This window comes from Dendrobates tinctorius, unplaced genomic scaffold (genome assembly GCF_039654945.1).
Source record: "Dendrobates tinctorius isolate UK_male_01 unplaced genomic scaffold, ASM3965494v1 ptg000129l, whole genome shotgun sequence".
Taxonomy (NCBI): Eukaryota; Metazoa; Chordata; class Amphibia; order Anura; family Dendrobatidae; genus Dendrobates; species Dendrobates tinctorius.
Window position 1 is genome coordinate 12,116,160 of NW_027361797.1, and position 17,614 is coordinate 12,133,773.

The window sequence follows — 17,614 nt, forward strand, 5'->3', positions numbered from 1 at the left end:
GCGCACCCTATGCTAAAGATAGGGTGCGCCGATCGCAGGCGCCGCTGTCCGCTAGGAGGCGGCGCTACAAGGAAGGGGCGGGCACGCCGGGCAGAGAGCCGGCTCGGGGGCGGAGCTACCCCCGGCCGTGCGCGCGCTGAAAAAGCGCTAGTGTGAAACCGGCCTAAGCACTGTAAAAACCTAAAACTGGGTAGTTATCGCAAGATTTACTTAGACCATTCAAACCAATCGTGTGCAGTCTGGGGCAAAGAACGAAGCTGCAGCAAGTACTCAAATGTGTCGGATGGCATACCACGGAGACACGAAGAAATACCACTGAACGGTTAGTCACCTTATCGCTTACAAAAGGAAAATACTTCAACACAAACCCCAATGACTAAATTGTTCATTACATGTAGTTTGGGGGCAAAACGTCTGTCGGTCAAGAGAAGTCCCCCCCCCAAAAAAAAAAACTGGTGGGTGGGCAGGGGAATATACCACCTTCAGTTAACAGAATAAACACACTATTGACCAAAAAATGTACACGTAGAGAATTCTAGAAATAATTTGGGTTTTCATTTTTTAGGATTTAGTGTGGCTTATACAGTTACGATTACCTAACAAGGTTACAACAAGCATGTAATAAGAAGTGCATACATAAGCTTAATCGGACCATCTTTAAAGCCTATGGAGAGTAATTTGGAGGCGTTTTAATATTGGCATGTCAGGGCGATACAATGTGAATCATGTGGATTCATTGTGTGTGACTGTGGTAGCACCTCTGTACATAAATCACACAATAACCAAAATTTATCTGAAAAAGAAAGATCTGCACAGTGTATGAGAAGCTTACAGAACCGATGGATGCCCTCTGATGTATCGGGCAAACTCACATGGCAATACTGTTGAAGCAATACATAGGAGAGAGGGGGGGAGGGAAAAAAAAAAAAAAAAAAAAAAAAAAAAAAAAAGTAATGATTTCTTTCCCTTTGCAAATACAAGTAAGGTCACTTTGCATTTAATGGACTGTTGTTCACCTCGGATGATCTTACCATATACTACACCATTTCAGATGACCTGTTAAGTGTAGTAACATTCATAGAAAGCCAATATGCATCTACTGTAATATTCAGAATATCTTTATGGCAATCTCTGATTTCATTGTTTTGAACAATGGAAAAGGGAAGATGGTTCCTTTCAGACAGTATGTTGAGGATAAAGTGGCTTTCAAGCAGCATGGTGGATTTTTAGAATTTTGTAGGTTTAGATCATTCTGTTGCGTTTATTGGTTGGAGAGTCTGTAATGACATTGCTGCACTGGGCCGAGGTACGCTTTCTAGTGCCACCATTGTCCAAGTGGAGTGCCATTTCCTCCGATATGAAAGTATTCAAATCGACATCAAGGAGTCCATTTCTCCTACGGCTGCTGTTCGAACTTCCGCCGACGTGGGTGGGAGAGCCCGGAGTACTTGAGCGAACACTTATACTAGCCATTGCACCACTCAGACCTGCAATTAAGACAACAAAATTGTAACAAAACAATTTCACTTTGCCTACAACGATGATTATATACACTGCACCTGGGCAATAGAATTTTTATATGGGGGTAGCATTAGGTTTTGATAGTACGGAGCAGGCTACAGTTGCCCATCACTGTTCTCATAACAATTACAAACTTATCTTTTACACATTTAGTGAAGGTTAGATGACTACTGTAAAACAACCCAGTGCGGCTGAACACTTCAGTGCATCTTTCCATCTGTTTTCTATCAATCTCTGTCCCTGGCTGCATCCTACAAAGCCACACAAGTTAAATCAAGCCATAGAGGTCCATAAATTATTTGCTTGTGCGGAATGGATGGGTTGTGACCGACATCTGGTGATAATTTCAGGTCAATAGCACCTTTAGAAATGCTCACTCACATGGTTGTCAACTCTCGTGAGAGAATCGTGGCGATTATACAAATGACACTCGAATCAAACGCTGTCCGAGTTTGAGCCGAATGTTGCTGTGCTCCGGTCCTCACATGATAGAATCACAGCACGGGTGCAAAGGAGGAAGAGAAAGTGATTTCTCCATCTCCTCCATTGCCAGCATCCACAGTAATCGGACTGCACTCAGATCAGAGTCCAATGTTTCACAAGCACCCCATAGTCAAAATTACTTTTCAACAAGCCTCATCCTGCATTGGGGACAGAAAAGAAAAACCAACGTATAGCTCCTGAAAGATGGAAAGGAAATCACAAAAGCTAAAAACTACGACACATGCACTTCTGCATATTTTTATTGGGGGGGGCGGTGTTTTTAGTTTGTTTCTATACTATTTATTCTACAGTAAGGCTGTGTGCCCACGTAGTGATACTGAAGCAGCATAAACCTGAGCAGAATCGCACACCCTGCTTCTGGGAAAACGCATGCGTTTTTTGAAGCGCTTTTGTAAGTGTTTGTCAAGTGCTCTTGCAAATATAATTGATGGTATGCAGAATCGCGTGCAATTCCACAAAATTAATGCACATGCTGCATTTTTAACCGCTAAGCGTTTCCGCAGCGGTTAAAAACGCACCATTGGCATAACATGTGCGTTTTTCATTAAAAAACAATTGGATGCTTTCCTTAAGCATTTCTTCAGCAGAATCGCTTGTCCAAAAGCGCTGCAGAAACGCTTAAAAAACACTATGTGGGCACAGAGCCTAAAAATGACCAGACAATTATATTCCTGGGCGGCACTGTTACGCCGGTAGGGTACAAAGAAAACTTTGATCACTTCCCATGTAATTCTTTTGGGTGGAGATTGTGAAGGATGAGGGGGGGGGCTGTTCCAGCATTTCCATTTTTTCCCGTTATGCCATTTACCATTTACCGATCAAGTAAATTTTATATTTTGATATATACAATTTATATGCACACATAGTAGTCCAGCAGTGTCCATGGCCAGTTCGATCCTCCTTTACTGAGAATATAGTTTGAATTGATATGCAAATGAGGCTGAAGAATTTGTTAATCTGAAGTCTGTCACTCCAGCTCTATTCCCCTCCCAGTGCAACCGCCTCCCCTTTCTTGATCAACAGCCTATGAGGCAAGAGGAGTCATTAGTCCAACAGGAGGCAGCACTGGGTGGGGAATAGAGCTGGAGTGAGGCTTTACAAGGAACCTGTCAGCAGGATTGTGCACAGTAACCTGCAGACACTGTCAGGTCGGTGCAGTTGCACTGATTACAATTATACCTTGGTGATTTATTCCGTCTTGTGGTTGTAGTTTAAATCTTTTTGTATTTTTCAGTTATGCGTGTGCTTCGAGGTGGTTCTCGGATTAGATACTTAATATGGCTTATGACAGGTCACCGATCCCTCAGTGACCTGCCCCCTATTTTACATACTGTATATCTTATGGTTTTGAAAAAAAATAAAATTACATTGATCAATGCAGGCGCTGTCGCATGAGGTGATCTATAATTTCCATGTTTTCTTTGTATTTAGTGATATATTTTTTTTCTGAAGAAATTTCTATTTTTCAAAATGGTGTCGACCACGCCTGTGCAATAGCATAATTTGGAAAGCGATAGATGCTACTGAGCAGGCGCCAGCAACTGCACCATTTTGTTAGAAGAGAAAAAAAAAAATAAAAAAATAAAGTCTCCACCAAGATGATGCCGGCATCGCCTGCACATTAGCACCTATCGTGTTCCGAATTATGCTACTGCACAGGCGTGGCCGGCGCCATTTTGTAAAGTAAATTTATTCTGAAAAAAAATTATTCGCTAAAAAAAAAAAAAATATGGAAATTATAGATGGGATTATGCTACAGCGCAAGCGCCGCCTGCATGATGAATGTAATTTCTTTTTTTGCAACACAATGCCATACAGTATGTAAAATAGGTGGCAGGTAAGCAGAGCATCACATAAAGGCCCCCCCCCCCAGAGCACGAGCATATCTAACTGAAACCTCCAAATAAAGATTAAAACAACCACAAGACGGATTTCATCAATGAAGGTATTTTAATGAGTATAACGACACCTACCTATGTCTGTAGTTTACTGAGCACAAGCCAGCTAACAGGTTCACTTTAAACCTACCATAGCTCTTCAGCCTGATTTGCTCAAAAATGCATACACTGATCTCTCAGTAACTAATTAACCAAGTAAACAATGCTGGAGTTGTCTTTAACCCCTTCATGACCAAGCCTATTTTGACCTTAATGACCAGGCCATTTTTTGCAATTCTGACCAGTGTCCCTTTATGAGGTAATAACTCAGGAACGCTTCAACGGATCCTAGCGATTCTGAGATTGTTTTTTCGTGACATATTGGGCTTCATGTTAGTGGTAAATTTAGGTTGATAATTTTTGCGTTTATTTGTCAAAAAATCAGAAATTTGGTGAAAATTTAGAAAATTTTGCAATTTTCAAATTTTGAATTTTTATTCTGTTAAACCAGAGAGTTATGTGACACAAAATAGTTAATAAATAACATTTCCCATATGTCTACTTTACATCAGCACAGTTTTGGAAACAAAATATTTTTTTGTTAGGAAGTTATAAGGGTTAAAACTTGACCAGCGATTTCTCATTTTTACAATAAAATTTACAAAACCATTTTTTTTTAGGGACCACCTCACATTTGAAGTCACTTTGAGGGGTCTATATGGCAGAAAATACCCAAAAGTTACACCATTCTAAAAACTGCACCCCTCAAGCTACTCAAAACTGCATTCAAGAAGATTATTAACCCTTCAGGTGTTTCACAGGAACTAAAGCAATGTGGAAAGAAAAAATGGACATTTTAATTTTTCCAACAGAAATTTTCTTTTAGCATCAATTTTTTCATTTTCACATGGGAAACAGGATAAAATGGATCGTAAAATTTGTTGGGCAATTTCTCCTGAGTACAACGATACCTCATATGTGGTCATAAACCACTGTTTGGGCGCACGGCACGGCTCAGAAGGGAAGGAGCGCCATTTGACTTTTTGAATGGAAAATATGCTGGAATATTTAGCGGTTGCCATGTCGTGTTTGGAGAGTACCTGTGTGCATAAACATTGGAGCTCCTACACAAGTGACCCCATTTTGGAAACTAGACCCCCCAAGGAACTTATCTAGATGCATAGTGATCACTTTGAACCCCCAGGTACTTCACAAATTGATCTGTAAATAAAAAAAAATAATTTTTTTTCACAAAAATTTTCTTTTAGCCTCAGTTTTTTCATTTTCACATGGGCAACAGGATAAAATGGATCCTAAAATTTGTTGAGCAATTTCTCCTGAGTGCACAGATACCTCATATGTGGTCATAAACCACTGTTTGGGTGCACGGCATGGCCCGGAAGGCAAGGAGCACCATTTGACTTTTTGAATGGAAAATTAGCTCCAATCGTTATCGGACACCATGTCGCATTTGGAGAGCCCCTGTGCACCTAAACATTGGAGCTCCCCCACAAGTGACCCCATTTTGGAAACTAGACCCCCTAAGGAACTTATCTAGATGTGTAGGGAGCACTTTGAACCCCCAAGTGCTTCACAAAAGTTTATAACACAGAGCAGTGAAAATAAAAAATAATTTTTTTTCCTCAAAAATGATTTTTAGCACACTATTTTTAATTTTCACAAGGCTAACAGGAGAAATTGGACCACAAATCTTGTTGTCCAGTTTGTCCTGAGTACGCTGGTACCCCATATGTGGGGGGGAACCACTGTTTGGGCACACGGCAGGGCTCAGAAGGGAAGGAGCGCCATTTGACTTTTTGAAATGCAAATTACTTCCAATCGTTAGCGGACACCATGTTGTGTTTGGAGAGCCCCTGTGTGCCTAAACATTGGAGCTCCCCCACAAATGACCCCATTTTGGAAACTAGACCCCCTAAGGAACTTATCTAGATGTGTAGTGAGCACCTTGAACCCTCAAGTGCTTCACAAAAGTTTATGACGCAGAACCGTGAAAATAAAAAAAAAAAAAAATTTCCCTCAAAAAATTATTTTTTAGTGCGCAATTTTTTATTTTCACAAGGGTACCAGGATAAATTAGACCCCAAAATTTGTTGTCCAGTTTGTCCTGAGTACGCTGGTACCCCACATGTGGGGGGGAACCACTGTTTCGGCACACGTCGGGGCTCGGAAGGGAAGTAGTGACATTTTGAAATGCTGACTTTGATGGAATGGTCTGCGGGTGTCATGTTACATTTGCAGAGCCCCTGATGTACCCAAACTGTGGAACCCCCCCCACAAGTGACCCCATTTTGGAGACTAGACCCCCCAAGGAACTTATCTAGATGTGTGGTGAGCACCTTGAACCCCCAAGCGCTTCACAGAAGTTTATAACGCAGAGCCGTGAAAATAAAAATTATTTTTTTTTCCACAAAAAAAAAAAATGATTTTTAGCCAGCAATTTTTTTTTTCACAAGGGTAGCAGGATAAATTGGACCCCAAAAGTTGTTGTACAGTTTGTCCTGAGTACGCTGGTGCCCCATATATGGGGGGGAACTATTGTTTGGGCACACGTAAGGGCTCGGAATGGAAGTAGTGGCGTTTTGAAATGCAGACTTTGATGGCATGGTCTGCGGTCGTCATTACGTTTGCAGAGCCCCTGATGTGCCTAAACAATAGAAACCCCCCACAAGTGACCCCATTTTGGAAACTAGACCTCCCAAGTAACTTATCTAGATGCCTGGTGAGCACTTTGGACCCCCAAGTGCTTCACAGAAGTTTATAACGCAGAGACGTGAAAATGTAAAAAAAATTTTCCACAAAAATATTTTTTTAGCCCCCAATTTCTTATTTTCCCAAGGGTACCAGGAGAAATTAGACCCCCAAAGTTGTTGTGCAATTTTTCCTGAGTACGCTGATAACCCATATGTTGGGGTAAACCACTGTTTGGGCACACGTCGGGGCTTGGAAGGGAGGAAGCACCGTTTAACTTTTTGAACGCAAAATTGGCTGGAATCAGTGGTTGCACCATGTCGCGTTTGGTGACCCCCTGATGTGCCTAAACAGTGGAAACCCCTCAATTCTAACTCCAGTCCTAACCCCAACACACCCCTAACCACAGCCCTAACCCCAACACATCCCTAACCCTCTTTCCAACCCTAACCCTCTTTCCAACCCTAACCCTCTTTCCAACCCTAACCCTCTTTCCAACCCCAACCCTCTTTCCAACCCCAACCCTCTTTCCAACCCCAACCCTCTTTCCAACCCCAACCCTCTTTCCAACCCCAACCCTCTTTCCAACCCCAACCCTCTTTCCAACCCCAACCCTCTTTCCAACCCCAACCCTCTTTCCAACCCTAACCCTCTTTCCAACCCCAACCCTCTTTCCAACCCCAACCCTCTTTCCAACCCCAACCCTCTTTCCAACCCTAACCCTCTTTCCAACCCTAACCCTCTTTCCAACCCTCACCCTCTTTCCAACCCTCACCCTCTTTCCAACCCTAACCCTCTTTCCAACCCTAACCCTCTTTCCAACCCTAACCCTCTTTCCAACCCTCACCCTCTTTCCAACCCTCACCCTCTTTCCAACCCTCACCCTCTTTCCAACCCTCACCCTCTTTCCAACCCTCACCCTCTTTCCAACCCTCACCCTCTTTCCAACCCTCACCCTCTTTCCAACCCTAACCCTCTTTCCAACCCTAACCCTCTTTCCAACCCTAACCCTCTTTCCAACCCTAACCCTCTTTCCAACCCTAACCCTCACCCTCTTTCCAACCCTAACCCTCACCCTCTTTCCAACCCTAACCCTCACCCTCTTTTCAACCCTAACCCTCTTTTCAACCCTAACCCTCTTTTCAACCCTAACCCTCTTTTCAACCCTAACCCTCTTTTCAACCCTAACCCTCTTTTCAACCCTAACCCTCTTTTCAACCCTAACCCTCTTTTCAACCCTAACCCTCTTTTCAACCCTAACCCTCTTTTCAACCCTAACCCTCTTTTCAACCCTAACCCTCTTTTCAACCCTAACCCTCTTTTCAACCCTAACCCTCTTTTCAACCCTAACCCTCTTTTCAACCCTAACCCTCTTTTCAACCCTAACCCTCTTTTCAACCCTAACCCTCTTTCCAACCCTAACCCTCTTTCCAACCCTCACCCTCTTTCCAACCCTCACCCTCTTTCCAACCCTCACCCTCTTTCCAACCCTCACCCTCTTTCCAACCCTCACCCTCTTTCCAACCCTCACCCTCTTTCCAACCCTCACCCTCTTTCCAACCCTAACCCTCTTTCCAACCCTAACCCTCTTTCCAACCCTAACCCTCTTTCCAACCCTCACCCTCTTTCCAACCCTAACCCTCACCCTCTTTCCAACCCTAACCCTCACCCTCTTTTCAACCCTAACCCTCTTTTCAACCCTAACCCTCTTTTCAACCCTAACCCTCTTTTCAACCCTAACCCTCTTTTCAACCCTAACCCTCTTTTCAACCCTAACCCTCTTTTCAACCCTAACCCTCTTTTCAACCCTAACCCTCTTTTCAACCCTAACCCTCTTTTCAACCCTAACCCTCTTTTCAACCCTAACCCTCTTTTCAACCCTAACCCTCTTTTCAACCCTAACCCTCTTTTCAACCCTAACCCTCTTTTCAACCCTAACCCTCTTTTCAACCCTAACCCTCTTTTCAACCCTAACCCTCTTTTCAACCCTAACCCTCTTTTCAACCCTAACCCTCTTTTCAACCCTAACCCTCTTTTCAACCCTAACCCTCTTTTCAACCCTAACCCTCTTTTCAACCCTAACCCTCTTTTCAACCCTAACCCTCTTTTCAACCCTAACCCTCTTTTCAACCCTAACCCTCTTTTCAACCCTAACCCTCTTTTCAACCCTAACCCTCTTTCCAACCCTCACCCTCTTTCCAACCCTCACCCTCTTTCCAACCCTCACCCTCTTTCCAACCCTAACCCTCTTTCCAACCCTAACCCTCTTTCCAACCCTAACCCTCACCCTCTTTCCAACCCTAACCCTCACCCTCTTTCCAACCCTAACCCTCACCCTCTTTCCAACCCTAACCCTCACCCTCTTTTCAACCCTAACCCTCTTTTCAACCCTAACCCTCTTTTCAACCCTAACCCTCTTTTCAACCCTAACCCTCTTTTCAACCCTAACCCTCTTTTCAACCCTAACCCTCTTTTCAACCCTAACCCTCTTTTCAACCCTAACCCTCTTTTCAACCCTAACCCTCTTTTCAACCCTAACCCTCTTTTCAACCCTAACCCTCTTTTCAACCCTAACCCTCTTTTCAACCCTAACCCTCTTTTCAACCCTAACCCTCTTTTCAACCCTAACCCTCTTTTCAACCCTAACCCTCTTTTCAACCCTAACCCTAACCCTCATGGAAAAATAAAAATATTTTCTTTATTTTATTAGTACTGCCTACCTATGGGGGTGATAATCGGGGGGTTTATTTACTTTTTCTTTCATTTTGATCACTGTGAGAGTGATCAAAATGAAAGAATGGAATCTGCAGCCGGCAGATTCGGGCGGGCGCACTGCGCATGCGCCCGCCATTTTCAAAGATGGCGGCGCCCATCATCCGGACCCGAGGGACACCGGGAGGGACGGGGGGACTCAGGAGGTACCGGGGGGGTGAGGGGGGGATCGGAGGCTGGCGGGGAGCAGAGGGAATGGGAGGGGGCAGATGATGACAGCGGCGGCAGATCGCCGCTGTCATTCAGTTGCGGGGGGGCGATCGTCGGTGGGGGGGGTGGAATCGGTGTCTCCAGCCATGTCCGATGCTACAGCAGCGTCGGACATGGCTGGATTGTAATATTTCATCAATTTTCATTGATGAAATATTACTATCGCTCTGATTGGCTGTTAAAAGTGAAACAGCCAATCAGAGCGATCGTATCCACGTGGGGGCGAAGCCACGCCCCCTGTGGTGAATTACAAAGCCCCCTGTATCTGCGGGTCGGGTGACCTTTCAGTGACCCCGGTCACCCGACCCGCAGGGGGGCTTTGAAGTCATGACGCCACATAGGCGTCACTGGTCAGATTTGAACCAGGTTTCATGACGCCTATGTGGCGTCATTGGTCGTGAAGGGGTTAAAAGGGCCATAAACACCAAAATCTCCTGCCTCCTGTAGTCTCTGCCTCTAGACTACCGTATTTTTCGAACTATAAGACGCACTTTATTCCTCCCAAAAAGTGGAGGAAAATGGAGGGTGCTTCTTAGTCCGGATGTTCCAGCTCTGGCTGTGGTGGGGAGGTGGGGGAGCGGTTTCGGTGGAGAAGCGGGTCACAGAGGCTGAAGCTGGCAGCTATCTCCTGTGTCCGCTGCTAAAGATAAATGAATATTCACTGCATTCCATGCCCAAGGGCATGGAGGGCAATGAATATTTCTTTTTGGCTTCCTGGTATGATTGGCCCCATCAGAAAAGATTAAAAAAACCCAAAACATTACATTTGCCTTCCTCCGCTCCTTTACCGTGTCCTGCTTCGGTGCCAGCAACTGCTTAATGCTTGTAAGCAGTGCATGGCAGGGACGTCATGCGTTGCTCACAAGCAGAGCACAGCTGCTGGAATACTCACCGGGATTGTTCATCGCAGACAACATTCATTGCTCTTCAGTGGCACGCAGTGTCAGCCACCGGCTTCCTGCTGCTACCGGTGGTCCTGTGTGCCGATACTTTAGAGAAATGAATCAGAATATTCATTTCTCTTAAGTATCAGCACACGTGACTGCCAGTAGCAGCAGGAAGCCGATGGCTGACACTGCGTGCCACTGAAGAGCAATGAATGCTGTCTGCAATGAACAGTCCCGGTGAGTATTCCAGCAGCTGTGCTCCTGCTTGTGAGCAACGCATGACGTCCCTGCCATGCACTGCTTACAAGCATTAAGCAGTTGCTGGCACCGAAGCAGGACACTGAAGGAGCGGAGGAAGGCAAGTGTAATGGTTTGTTTTTTTTAATCTTTTCTGATGGGGCCATGCATACCAGGGGAGGGATGAGGTCATGCATACTTGGACAAGATGGGGACCTGCATACCAGTATAGGGATGAGCGTGATCATTCCTGCCAGGATGAGGGCCATGCATACCAGGATAGGAATGAGGGAGTGATGCATACCAGGATAGGGATGAGGGGCCCAAATTTACCAGGACAGGGGATATTAAGTACAGAATTGAACACATTTTTTTTGCTTCATTTTTTTTTTTTTACCCCCAATTTCCTCCTCTAAAACCTAGGTGCGTCTTATAGTCCGAAAAATACGGTACATTTCCCAAGAGGCAGCGCTGTATCTGTCCCAGAGCTCACACACTCCCATCCTTAGTGCCTGCTCCAACACCAGAAAAGTGCTAACTATAGACTCCTATACAGTCTCAACATACATAATTAGCCACTCAGACTTTCTCCCCCATCACTTACTATGCACCGTCCCTACACTTCCTTGTAGTCAGTAATGCTACAATTGCAGACACTGGCTGGCTCCCTGTAAAGCAGAGCAATGTGTCACACAATGCAGACCAGCCACATGCTGATAACGTCACTTGTGTGGAAATGCAATGTGCTCTCCCCTCAACTCCTTGTGAAACTGACTGATGATCACAGGCTAAAGTCCTATGACATCATTAAAAGGGTTGTCCAATACAGGAAAAGCCAAGATATAAAGAAACCTTGCAGAAATTTCTACAACCAAATACTCAACGTGCACACATTTTCTGCATCCAATGATGCCCCTGGAAGAAGCTGGATGCGAAATGTGTGTTGGGGTGAGGAGGGACGCTGTGACTTCTGTGCAGCTGCAATATTCATCACTGCACCATTACTCTGGTAATATATACTGTTTACCTTCCTTATGACTGCATGATAGTATAGCCTTCATTTAGCCTGGCAGCCGATGCACGGTGTATGCCTATAATTCCTCTTACTATGTCAGTTGGCTTGAAGTATATCTGCTAAGCTATATAGTATGGGCTTCTAATATATCAGATTTTTCAACAATCCAGCGTCCCTCTAGTTCAGGCGCTCTTGTACCTTACCACATTGTTTTATACGTGCAATTTAGTTTTTTAACCATTATTAAAGCATTGTAATTTTAGTCACCTTTTGGATCTCTTCATTCAGCAACCTAGCTTGTTAGCCCGAAAATTTGGACACCCCCTAGATTTACCCAATGACTACTGGTCTATAGAGAATTTTACAGGGTTAAACTCAACATGCATATTTCCAGCAGATGAATCCAGGCTAGGTCATCTCGGTTTGCATATTAAATGGGATGTCTGGAACTCAGGTCATCAATACGAGTTTGGTAGTGGTCCAACACCCCCAGCAGCCAGATGACAGCAATTTACTGAATGGAACACAGCAGCCCTGTACATCGCTTATTGGCTACTGACGAGTACTGTGGTTTATCTCCCATTACAGAAAGAGTGAGATAAATCGCAGTAGTCAGCAGTCACTAAATGACTGGAGCAGCGATGTGCTACATCATACATTGCCTTCATTTGGTCGCCGCTGGAGCAGATTTCAGTTAACCATAGAGGTATTAAACCACCACCGATCTCATATTGAGCACAAATTTGACGGGTAGGTCATCAATATGTAAAGACCCCCATAAATATTCATCTACTGTAGATGCAACACACCAATATTAACGAGTTTGGCCATCAATCCAACGTGTATAAGGGCACTGATGGTTTGGGGCTTTGTAATCCAAGAGATAAGTTAGCATCTTTCTCATAGATCACAGGAGCATTTGGCCTAATGAGCGCTCCTGTGTATGGGAAAGTAGGCTGAGATGTCTGTCGCCCAAACGATTGCCTGAAGAGTCATTCCACCAACAGCCGTTTAAGGCCTCTTTCACACATCAGTTTTTTGCCAGTCACAATCCGTCGTTTTTAAAAAAAAAAAAAAAAAAAAAAAAAAAAACCACGGATCCAGAGACTGAGGCCACTGGATCCGTTTTTTTCTCATAGACTTGTATTCGCGACAGATTGTGACGGATGGCCACATGTTTCATCCGTCGTCCGATGGATCCGTCGTAAAATCTTTGTCCGTCGGCCGGAGACGATGGACAAAGGAACATTTTTTGTGTACGTCGAAAAGTCAGACAGCAACGGATCCAGCACCGCCTGTTGCTGGCTATAACGGAAGCCTATGTGCGCAGGATCCGTCGCTGTCCAGACAGAATCCGGCGACGGATTCCGTTCTTAAGGTTATTTGACAGATTGCGACTGATTCTAAAAAACGGATGTGTGAAAGAGGCCTTACGAGCATGGCCGGGACAACCACTTTAACGGTGTTTTATGCAGGATAAGTGCACTCCTGGGTGCGGCATAGTATAAAATCACCAAAAAAAATGCGTTCATAAGTAGCAAGTCCCTTTTGTGTTAGCCATCACTGCAGTACATGTGGGCAGAATCTGCTTGTGTGTGAGGTTATTCCTTCCCCTCTGGGTGTTTGTAAAAGGACAAAGTAGTATAGGATCAACAGGGCAGAGAATTTGTCCTGGGCTAGAATGGATACCGAGACGTGGACGTGTCACCAAGGACAGCAGGCAGGATTGGTTCTGGCTTTCCCTCTATTAAGTGAAAACTGAAATGGCACCCTCCCCACAGTGCAATATAATCATGTAGGGCGTAAATACAATTCCTTCATGTTTAGGGGAGTTTTATTTGCACCAAACATCTATCTATCTATAGTGTGTGAGTGTATATCAAGCCACGTCCACTCCACATAGCCACACTCGCTACACGCAAAGCCCTGTATAATATGTAATAATACATCTATATCAAAATATATCTAATCCTCTATATATACAGTGCGTTGCGAAAATATTTGGCTCCCTAGAACTTTTGGTGAAAAATCATCAACAAGTGGGACACAATTGTGAAGTTGAACGAAATTTATTGGTCATTTTAAGTTTTTCTGGAAATTCAAAAACTGAAAAGTGGGGCGTGCAATATTATTCGGCCCCTTTACTTTCAGTGCAGCAAACTCACTCCAGAAGTTCATTGTGGATCTCTGAATGATCCAATGTTGTCCTAAATGACTAATGATGATAACTATAATCCACCTGTGTGTAATTACGTCTCCGTATAAATGCACCTGCTCTGTGAGAGTCTCAGGGTTCTGTTTGATGCAGAGAGCATTATGAAGACCAAGGAACACAACAGGCAGGTCAGTGATATTGTTGTGGAGAAGTTTAAAGCCGGATTTGGATACAAAAGGATTTCCAAAACTTTAAATATCCCAAGGAGTACTGTGCAAGCGATCATATTGAAAAGGAAGGAGTATCATACCACTGCAAGTCTACCAAGACCCAGCCGTCCCTCTAAACTTTCATCTCAAACAAGGAGAAAACTGATCAGAGATGCAGCCAAGAGGCCCATGATCACTCTGGATGAACTGCAGAGATCTACAGCTTAGGTGGGACAGTCTGTCCATACCACAACAATCAGCCGTACACTGCACAAATCTGGCCTTTATGGAAGAGTGACAAGAAGCAAGCCATTTCTCAAAGATATCCATAAAAAGTGTTTAAAGTTTGCAACAAGCCACCTGGGAGACACACTAAGGCCTGTTTCACACATCCGTTTTTTCCCTTCAGTCAAAATCCGCCAATTTTTTTTTAAAAAACGGAACTGCCAAAAAAAGGGGCGGATCCGGTTTTTCCCCCCCATAAACTTACATTATTGGCGGATCTTGAATGACGGTCGTCCGTCCCACACGTTTTTTTAAGGATCTGCCAAGATTTTAGCGGCTCCCGGGCGGATGAGACGGGCCCTGCAACGTTTTTTTGCTCTGACGGACCGCCAGCTTGAACTGCGCATGCCCGGGATCTTAACTCCGGGGAGCATTTAACCCGTTAATGCCGTCCCGGGAGTCACTAAGATTCTCTCTCTCCCTCCGTCCCTTCCTCTCCCCGCGACATGCTCTATCTCTCGTCGATCTCTCCGATCATGTATGCCAGCACCGCACCCCTCTCCATCTTACATGCCCGGCAATCTCCAGCAGGCATTTTCTCGTGGAATGCATGGATCCCCACGATATCGCGGCGTGATCGCGATAATGGCCGAGCGCATGTATCCCCGCGATTTCGGGACGTGATCGCGATAATGGCCGAGCGCATGTATCGCCGCGAGATCGCCAAGCGCATGGATTCCCGCGAGATCGCGATGATGGCGGCCGTGGGCTCTTTAAATATCACCGCTTTACCCCTTCCACGGATCTGTGGTCTGCTGTCGACCATAGTTCTCTGAACGGCAACGGATCAGTTTCTTTTCACCTTTGGCGGATTTCGGCTGACCGCCACCTACGGATGTATGAAAGAGGCCTAAACATGTGGAAGAAGGTGCTCTGGTCAGATGAAACCAAAATCGAACTTTTTGGCAACAATGCCAAACGATATGTTTGGCATAAGGGCAACACAGCTCATCACCCTGAACACACCATCCCCATTGTCAAACATGGTGGTGGCAGTATCATGGTTTGAGCCTGCTTTTATTCAGCAGGGACAGGGAAGGAGGTTAAAATTGATGGGAAGATGGATGGAGTCAAATACAGGACCATTCTTGAAGAAAACCTGTTGGTCTGCAAAAGACTTGAGACTGGGACGGAGATTTGTCTTCCAACAAGACAATCATGCCAAACAAAGCAAAATCTACAATGGAATGGTTCACAAATAAACGTATCCAGGTGTTAGAATGGCCAAGTCAAAGTCCAGACCTGAATCCAGTCGAGAATCTGTGGAAAGAGCTGAAAACTGCTGTTCACAAACAATCTCCATCAAACCTCACTGAGCTCGAGCTGTTTGCCAAGGAAGAATGGGCAAGAATTTCAGTCTCAATGTACAAAACTGATAGAGACATACCCCAAGCAACTTGTAGCTGTAATCGCAGCAAAAGGTGGTGCAACAAAGTATTAAGTTAAAGGGGCCGAATAATATTGCACACCCCACTTTTCAGTTTTTGAATTTCCACAAAAATTTAAAATAACCAATAAATTTCGATCAACTTCACAATTGTGTCACACTTGTTGATGATTTTTCATAAAAAATTTACATTTGGTATCTTTATGTTTGAAGCATGATATGTGGGAAAAGGTTGAAAAGTTCCAGGGGGCCGAATACTTTCGCAAGGCGCTGTATCTAATCCTCTAATTACCCTATCTATACCCTATCTATCCACACACACAAATACATGAAATATCTAATATATTTCATAGGCACATCTTGACCACAACAGGTTACACTGCCTGTGTTGCCCATAGCAACGAATCACTAAGCATCTTTCATTTCACCAGAGCTGTTTAACGCTATGTGCACAAGTGCACAGCAGCATTTCCGGAACTCCCGCTGCAGGTAAAACACATGCGTTTTTCCTGCGAAAAACAAGCGTTTTTAGCTTGCAGAATGCTTGCGCATGCCAAGCGATTTCAAACATCGCTTGGAAATGTGATTGACAGGTTAGTCACACTTGTCAAGCATAGTGCTTGACAAGTGTGAGCCAGCTTTTTACTATTGATGGTGCCTATGCAGCATCAATAGTAAAAGATAGGATGTTAAAAAATTATTAAAAATATATTATCACCTTCCGACGGCCCCCGATCTGCTCTGTGGCGTTCCCGGCATCATCCGGTCCCAGTAATACTTTGCACGAAGGACCTGATATGACATCACACTCGCGAGAGTGAGTTGTCATCAGAGGTCATTCGCGCAAAGCATTACTGAGACTGGAAGTCGCCGGGAGCATGGTGAGAGGCGTTAAGGACTTCGAGGGCTTCCGGAGGGTGATATCTCTATTTTTTATTTTTATTCTATTTTTTTACAGGAATATGGTACCCAGGGCCTGGAGGAGTTTCCTCTCCTCCAGACCCTGGGTACCATCCGCACATTGAGCGCTCACTTTTTGCATTGTGGGCATAGCCACATGCATAAAGTGAGCGTTTCAATGCAATCCTAGGAGTTCGGAATCGCCGTGATTCCGCAAAAAAAGCATGCTGCGTATTTTTCCGCTATGCGAATCCGCAGTGGAAAAATCCGCAGCATTAGCACAGCATTGCGGAATCCCATAGATTTGCGTTTTCTTTGTGTGTTCGCTGCGATTCCGCAGTGGAAAAATGCTGAAAAAAAAAAAAAAATGCATTGTGTGCACACAGCCTAAAAGTGAAAGCTGAGCTGTGATTGGGTGCTATAAGCAGCAGTTTTCCTTGTAGACAGTTGTAGTAACTGAGGCCTATTATTCTTATAATTTCTATGGCATTATCGTCCTTCTGTAAAGCTGGAAATAATTTATTATCTTGCCGACACAGACCACCCTCTGACACAGACTGCAGGGGGAGACCAGAATCAACAACTTCTCTTTGTCTGGCATGAAGCAACCTCATTAACTTAAAAATTGAAACGCAGATTAAAAACAAAGAAACAAGATGGATTTCTCCAACCCAGGTATCATTTTAATCAATGTAACAGCGCCAACCTAACAATGTTGGCTCTGATGTGGGATATGTGGCTGTGTGCACACTTCACGTTTTTGTCGCTTTTTCCGCAGCGGAAATGCTAAAAAAAAAAAAAAAAAAACACGCTATTGAAATGCATCCCATGGGATTCTGCGAATTTTACCGCTGCAGAATCGCATAGCGGTAAAATCCGCAGCATGTTCATTATTCCTGCGGAACCGTGGCAATTCCGCAACCATAGGATTGCATTGAAACGCTCA

General features: G+C 44.5%; 1 protein-coding gene across 1 annotated transcript in view; it reads right to left on the reverse strand.

Moving 5' to 3' along the window:
* Nucleotides 1-533: 533 nt before the first annotated feature.
* The window catches only part of HAPSTR1 (HUWE1 associated protein modifying stress responses), a 42,109-nt gene continuing 25,028 nt past the window's right edge, over nt 534-17,614 (reverse strand). Inside the window, exon 4 of the mRNA XM_073542832.1 lies at nt 534-1,487. Coding sequence (XP_073398933.1) covers nt 1,243-1,487 — 245 coding nt within the window. The 3' untranslated portion in view covers nt 534-1,242. The remainder of the gene's footprint in view (nt 1,488-17,614) is intronic.